At 32.7% G+C, this 8,269-nt stretch overlaps 1 protein-coding gene across 1 annotated transcript; it reads right to left on the bottom strand.

Moving 5' to 3' along the window:
• Positions 1-336: 336 nt before the first annotated feature.
• On the bottom strand, positions 337-8,081 carry LOC126741127 (ionotropic receptor 75a-like). Its single transcript, XM_050447460.1, has 7 exons — positions 7,870-8,081; positions 4,821-4,996; positions 4,536-4,765; positions 4,357-4,445; positions 4,078-4,264; positions 2,714-2,870; positions 337-458 (listed from the first exon to the last, which is right to left on the bottom strand). Exons 1-7 carry the CDS (start codon positions 7,938-7,940, stop codon positions 337-339), a joined length of 1,032 nt encoding a protein of 343 aa, XP_050303417.1. The 5' UTR covers positions 7,941-8,081.
• Positions 8,082-8,269: the final 188 nt, after the last annotated feature.

Genomic DNA, 8,269 nt, shown 5'->3' with positions numbered 1-8,269 from the left:
CATGTTTATGACAGATTACTACAATACTAACAATAATTTTTTAAACATTTTGACCGCTAAATAATTTATTTCTTTATTCTTCTAAATACGTAATAAAAATATAACTCTCCTAAGAAAATACAAAAACTACTTATTAACCCTCCAGCTGCAATTGCTAATGCTGGATAGCAATCTACAATGCCAACGCTAAAAAAGGTTGAGCTTTTTGAGTTGCATATAGGTCTTCTAGTGTATATCAATATATTTTCTCGGTGTTGGATACCGGTTTCTTGTAGAAATCGGAAACTGAAAATTATATTAGTTTAAACTTGCTTCTATTATTAAAGAGATCAAGGCTCACCCAATTTTAAACTTTTCCTTATAAGAGGAGTTTTTCTGAATTGATAACCAGGGATCCACAACTTGTAAAAATTGTATTTCTTGAAGGTCACATTTTTCATCTTCTTTAAATGTTTCACCTAAATATTATAATATATTATAAAAAAAAATCTAATTTATTCAGGTATGTATATTATTTTCATCTCTTCGGTTTAACGGCCTTGAGATGTTGGGTCTATTGGACCGAATGTATTTGTTTACTTTTTAAAATTTAATAACCGAATATATGTTACTAATTTTTCCAGAATGTCTAATTTTTCTTTATATTTAATTTTTATGGTAGAATCTTGGTTTGCTCACTGTGACCATGGGTGCATATATTGATCGCTGGTATAATTTTACAGTTTCTACTAGACTTGAGTTTAAGAAAGTGTACAAAGGTGCTGTTATCAATATCCTTTCTGAAGGATGAGAAGATTCTTCATGATTGATTGGTCTGGAGTGAAACCAAAAATGCTTTTTTTTGTATTATCCAGTACAAATATTTTAAATTGGTCAAACCTCCGTAGACTTGGCGGATATTCGACAACGAAAGCTTGGAAAAAATTACTTGAAAGATTGCCATCACGTGAAAACAGCGAAGACCACATCCATTGTCATATCAAATACCACGAATTGAAACTGACTATATGAAAGGACTCTACTTTAAATAGAAAAATAGCTTACGAAACCAAAAAATGGAAATTCCCACAAGTATTTTAGATATAATTCTGTTTCTGGGAGAGAAAGTTACTTTTGGGAGAAGAAAGTATTTATGTCGGAGAGCGTGATGATGGAAATTTATTCAGAATCCTGGAGTTGATAAGCTACTATGACACTATTCTTTGTGAACATCTGGAAAAACTGCATATTTCACCTTACATTTTCAATTACGTCAACGGATGCAAGTGCACGATCTTTCAGTTGAAATTCAGAATGAATTCGTAGGGCTTTGTGCTCGTAACATTATATCGCACATCCTGAAGCATTGTCTAGAAGTGATATAAAATCTGCAGTGCCAGTCCGTTGGGATATACTGAAATCCAGAATATCTGCTTCACTTCACAACTTGTCCAAAACACGATGGTCCGCTAAGACCATCCAGTGAAATCGTTTGCACAAAATCTTTCTGGCTTGAAAAATGCATTGAAAGATATAAAAAACCGCAACGGAACTTGCAGCGATCTGGATGGGTGAATCAAATACATTGAAAAATTCAAAATGGAGGATATCGGGTCGTAATTGTCTACCAATCGGAAAAAGGCAGCAAAATTAATGCTGCGCCTACAATCTATTACAAAGACAGTTCCGAAGAAGAAGTTGAATTTAAAGGAACAAGTTTCCTTGTGATTTCGTCGCGGTTGAAAATATTGCCAACAATATTTTATTTTGGTGGAGAAGAAGATGAAATCAGAAACGCAGCAGACAATTTTGTGGAAAAATATGCTGACGACATAGCTCATGAGGTATCTAGCGAAATGATTCATATAAAGCATATATATTTACCAAGCAAACTTCAAGGCTTCTCTTTCTCCATTTGAGTTGTTGAATAAAATTTGTGCCAAGAAATTGAATACACTTTCCGAACATGTGTTATAGTCTTGCGCATGTTTTGTACATTGCCCATCTCTGTTGCAAGTATTGAACATACATTCAGCGTTTTTGAAAGGATCAAGGCTTCAGAGTATAAGAATTATCAATTCTCTGCCTGAGATCGGAATTGGCGAGAAAATTGAGTTTGAGTGCAGTGATCGACGTTTTTTGCTTCGACCAAAGGGAGAAAAGCGTGTATGGCAGAGAAATAAATCGTATAACAGAGAATGTGGTGGGTAAATATATAAAATTTGATCAAAATTCTATGAACACTTTACCTTTCTTTGTAATTCTTGATTTTATAATTGTTAAAAAGTAAACGGGGAGAAGGAAGTCTACGTTCTTACCTCGAGCCCCAATTTTCTCTGGATGGTCCTTCCAAGAACTCAATTGCAAAAGAGGAATTTGAGCTAGACTGGGACTATTGAGACTGAGATTATTTTCCTTTAAAATTTAATGTTGTACAATCATAAAAAACATAGAAAAAAATTAGGATTGTAACATGCATTTAAAGCTATTTTTTGTAACTGGCTACTATTTTCACCGCTATGGAAAAATTCGAATCTCGCGATTCGACATAGATCGCCCGCGTACCCTAGACGGTATTTGGATGCGTCTGAAAGTCGTTCTGTATTCTTTTAAGTTTGTATGTTTCGTGTCCTATGATCATAATTAAATAACATTGCAACGGCGGCTGGACATTTTATGATTTAAATAAATAAGTTCACTGCTTGTTTAACGACAGCAGGTTTCGAATACTTACCAACAAGTTTGTACCCTGATCCAGTTTCCATATGAAAAGCAAAGAGTCCTTTTCTCATCTTTCTAACCCCATCTTCTATAAACATAAAGTTCGGAGGTTTACCTGCTGGTGCAACCTTTTTCTGGTAAAGCAATTTTCTTATAGGCTCATCTGCGGTCTAGTAAATAAAGTATAACTGATATATAAATCTGAAAGTGTTAAACTCTACCACTAAATATATAAAACGAAAAGACATATGGAACACTACATAGAAATACGGTCGGGCTTACGTCCTCAAGTGGTTTATTTATTTATTTTTAATTTATACTTGTTTTCTAGTGATGAAATTTCTTTGAAAAGAATAAGTCTTGTATTATCAGGATGCGAAAAGACTAATAATATTAAATAGGATGTGGCAGAAAGGCCACTGAAGAAGAAGAGAGATTCTACATTCACTTAAACTGTCAAGCTTTGACTTGTTTAGTGGTGGTTCCAGTGAATAGGGATGCCTTGAAGATAGTGTAGCTAATATGGGTTCTAGAGCAACGGCAGAGTAGTCGGCAGAAACGCACTCTGTGTGCTTTCTCTTAAAAAGGCAAGAATGCAGGCCGAATAAACCCCGATTCTCCGTTATTCCGGAATGACACAAATGGTACACCCCACGACGTCTCGAAAATTAACGGGAATCCTCCGGAACAGCGTTCTGCCGAATATATAAGGAGCCGCATCGCCGATTTTCAATTATCGCCGAGTTGTCACTTCAGTGAAGTAAAGTTTGGAATATTGGCGCGAAATTTAAATATACTTGTAAATGAATACAGTAAGAATAAATATCTCTAATAATCGCGAGTGGTCCTGTATTCGTATTAAAGTGTGTAAATAAATTAGTTAATGCCTATTTTTTATTGTTTTAGTTCACACCTAACGATTGGTAAAAACGCTGCAGTACTGTTTGAAATTCTAATTATTAGTATAATATGATTAGCACATATTGGGTTGTACGATATAGCCCACTCACAAAATTCGTCTAGGTCTGATGATGTCCAGTCTAGATCTACAGTCAGCAAAGGCTGAGTAGTCAAATTAATGACGTCTTATTAATAAAAAAGCGGGTGAATCAAGTGAAAAAACACTTCGAGGCCTACTGATCGAGTCTTCGCTCGACAACCGTTACTTGTTGCATTGAAATTCAATAGAAATGCATAGGTAAGGCCGTAAAATAAAAACACTATTTTTCTCTTTTTAACTTTTGACTTAGATTGTTATTGCAAGTTAATATTGAGATTGATTTCTAACCCAAGGCTTGAGGTGGCCGGACCAATTTACTTGTAAATATTATATTTTTAATTACATTTTTAATTAAATATATGCTATTAAATGTATACCTTAAAATAGTATCGATTGAAAACCGTGTCATCGACGCCAACTGAAAGTCTTGATTTTAGAAGGTCTTCAAGCGTTCGTATACTTTTTGAAGACGTTTGAAGTAAAGCGACAATGTTTGCCGAATATGAAACGTACAAAAACATCAAGGATATAAAAAGAACCAAAGTTGCTATTCTGCCTGGACTCCTAAAAGAGAGGAAAATATTTTTGAAAACAAAAATACCAAGTTCAGGCACATAATATTTAATATAATAATAATAAGAAATGTATAAACCAACCTATTAGGTAAAAAAGGTGCTCCTTGCTGACACATAGCACCAAATGTGACAAAAAATACATCGGGGGTATTTTCAACTTTGTTAACTTTCTGCAAATAAAGGTTTTCCAGGATAAATTATCAACATTTTGATTAATATAACGTCTATTATTTATGACAAAAATTAAAAGGTTTACTAACCTGTACTGCTATTAAATTTTCCCACCTTGTAAGCCCGTAAAGTGACCCCATTATAATAATAACGAGAAATATACTGGAAATCCAAACTTTGCTATCAAATGGTAAGGTATACACGTTACTTACATAAGAAAGTTTTGGTTGGCGGAATACAAACTTAGATAATGTCGGTGAAATCATAGCAATATAGTCAATGAGATGAATTCTTTCTTTGGTCAAAAACAGAGCTGTTCCTATAAAAATATAAATAGGACAAATTAATAATATTTAAAACAACTGCAGAATTACCTCCAATATCAGCTTCGTTTCTGGTAAGTTCTCCCATCATACCATTCCAATTAGAAGCATTATCTTTATAGCCCCATGTATTAGTGATAGAAATATTTAGGGTCACATTAAATATCGATGCCAGAATTAAAATTAGGGCGTAATTAACTTTTGTAATACTGTCTATATGCTTATCTCTAAAAGGAAGGCGTTTACGCATTAGATTATATTTAGAACTAAATAATATCCAAATTAAGTGATACCTGCATGGCATCAAGTCTACTTAATTTAAATAGGTACTTAAAGTAATACTAATCACTTTAGGCAAAGAAAATCGGGAAAATGAGGTTTTGAATAAAAAGCTTTTATGAATGACTTTTGTTATTGCAATTTATTTTACATCTCTTTTGAACGGCCTGAACACAGACATATAAAATCTTTGTGTTGCAGTTCTCATCAAAAAAATTTTCCATCTGACAATCTTTATCTCTCTCGCACGCCCAGGATTTTTCAGATTTCTCATAAATTAGGTTCGCCTTAATGAATAATTTATACCCGAAAACAAAAGATTAAATAATTTATACATGTAGTACACATTTGCAATAAAATCCCAAATATCAAAGAAAAATCTTAGCATGAACATCAATATGGGTATAAAAAAAATTGCAGATTTTTAAAGTGGATGATTATACTTATTGAATTATTCTAAAAAGTTCTATTTTTTAAGGAAAGATATTTTTTGATTTGAAAGCTATATAGATTTTTTGGTTCAAAATTAGTGGGTATGATTGGTATATACGTTGAGTTGTTTCATAAAAATATTTGGACATGCTAAGTACTGTGATATTGTAAACACCGAGAAACCAGCTGATTCTCCGTCACTTGGGAATGATTCAAGTGGTACACCGCACGATGTCAGCAAGAATCTTCCGGTACAGCGTTATGCCGAGTATATAAGAAGCCCCATCGCCGACAGTAGTTCGGAATATTGGCGCGTGACTTGAATGAATATAGTAAAATATCTCTAGCGTCTCGTAGTGAAGTGTTTAAATAAACTAGTTTACGGTACAATACAGTGTTTATCTTGGATAAATTTTCCAGTTCTCTCTAACGTTATCTTTAACGTTAGTGGGATGCGGATTTCGCAACAGTATGCTACATTTTCGTAAGCTAAGGATGCCGTTAACAAAATTTTCATAGACCTTTTAGTTTTTAAGATTCCGGGCATTTTGGGACTCCCCGTGTATCTTCGTTATCCTTTAACTGATCTAAAAGATAAAATAATATTTGTATAGAGTTTTTTCCGTATATTTTAGATAATTTTGGTTGCGTATTTAACATCTTTAAGTTATATACTAAACTTATGTTTTTTTTTTAATATAACACCCTGTATATTTATTAACCAAGAAGTTTTTTACCGTTTTAAAAATTTAAAAAATACACAAATAAACGACAATTTTCTAAAATTAAATGCATAATTTAATACTAATACTATCTTTGAATAGCATAAAAAAATCATTTGTCTTTGTACATGTTGAAAGGCTGATTTGCCTCTCGGAGATCTGCCTTCGTATTGTGTTATATCGTATTGTCTACGTGCTGCAAGATCTTCTTTAAAAATCTTATATAAATTATTTGTCTGCCAAACTAAAACATGACATTCGAGTGTTCCTCTCTTAAATATTAAATGCTGATTTTCTCTGTGCCAGTTCCTGATATCGTGGGGATTAAAACTGCTCGCACTTGAAAAAAAGTATTCGTGACCAGATAATAAATCTTCCAATAACATTTAGTGTCGATTTGCTGCAAATACCACTGGCAAAACAGTTTTATATAGTTGGATTATATGAAATTTTTCTGGATTCACACCAATTTCGTTTCCAATGACGAGAGTTTCCATACATGATGACGAAGCTGTTGCTTATATGTATCCCGAAATATCTGTCTCTTTTCTTTTCCTGTTATCTGTATTGTATGTTTTAGGATGCGAGTGAATAAAGGATCTGTGCTCAACTAAATTTGCTTTTAAACGAGCACATATCTCCAAAAACTATTCCCTTTCTGTTTTTCTAACAAGCAGAAACTTATTTTTATAGAGATTTTCATAGCCATCATTGCTGTAAAAATTTAATTCCGAGGCTTCTTCAGAATTTTCATTAATTTTTCGTAATTTTTATACTCTGTCATTATTCAAAGAACTTGACAAAATTAATTAAATAAAGAATGCCAAAAGAACAAACATAAACTGGTTCTGGAAAATAGATCAAAAATCGATTAAAAACCAATAAATAGTTTACATTTTTGTTTCCTGTCATAAACAATAGCCATGTCCTATCAAAATTTACTTGCATGTTTATGAAAACAAGTGATATATGAATGATATATTTTTGAAACGATAAAGAAAGACAGAGTTTTTAAATATCAGGGTGTTCCATTTAAAAAAAACATTTTTTTTTTATTTAAAAAAAGTTTGGTTTATAACTCAGAAACGGATATATGAGGAGAGTCGCAAAAGGCAACAATTTGAAAAATGCCTTTGTATCTTAAAAACTAAAAAGGCTATGAAAATGTTGTTAACGAAATCTTTAGCTTCACGAAAAAGTAGGATGTTGTCACGAAACTTTCATCCCGTTAACGTTAAAAATAACAGAGATACTTTGCAAAAATACTACCCAATATGGGACACCCTGTACATTCAAACGCCCTAACATAGGGACTATTGCGTTCAGATAAAAGAAACTATGTCTAATTTGCTCAAATAATTTTTGGATATTTGTTTTAGCCAAAGGGTATTTAAATTTCTTCTTCGATTCTTGGTTTATACTCATCTAAGACCTAATCTCAAGTGTACTAAACCGTATTAAAGGAAAGATCCTCTTCAGTATAAAAAATTAACAGAGAACATTTGAGAAAACTTCTAAAAAAATTCTAAAAACATGAGCATGTCTGCATACATAAGGGGCGACAGCGAGTTCGGCATCAGTTGGTGAAAATGTCACGGATTAATATCTATTCAACAAAACCTACATCCAGAAATGATTATATTTATGCATTTTGGTTTATTATTTACCTTTTATCAGTGAGATGATTTAAGGTATCGTTGTGCGTAACTACTATACAAGCCCTTAAAACAATTCCCATATTTTGTCTATTTCCAAATGATCCTAAATCTTTCCTTTGACTTTTCTGAAAACCTGTTTTGGGTACCCAACTTCCAATATCTTCTACTTCAAACCGCAGTTGATATGGAGTCTTCTTATAAATTCTTTTAAATATAAACGATCCATTCTTTTCTCTTCTCGACAATGTAAAATCGCTATCGATCAGAATAGATAAATTTGAAAAGGCGATTTTTGGTTGAATAACACCGGCATCATACGAGAGTAGCCAATGGTATGGAAAGCCAAACAGTTTTGTTTCATTTGCCTAAAATAATATTTAAAAAAATGCTAAGAAGACTTATTTAAGAA

Source organism: Anthonomus grandis, chromosome 10, assembly GCF_022605725.1.
Source record: "Anthonomus grandis grandis chromosome 10, icAntGran1.3, whole genome shotgun sequence".
NCBI classification, from domain to species: Eukaryota; Metazoa; Arthropoda; class Insecta; order Coleoptera; family Curculionidae; genus Anthonomus; species Anthonomus grandis.
The sequence above is the reverse complement of the archived record's forward strand: the minus strand, read 5'-3'. Positions and strand labels throughout refer to the sequence as shown.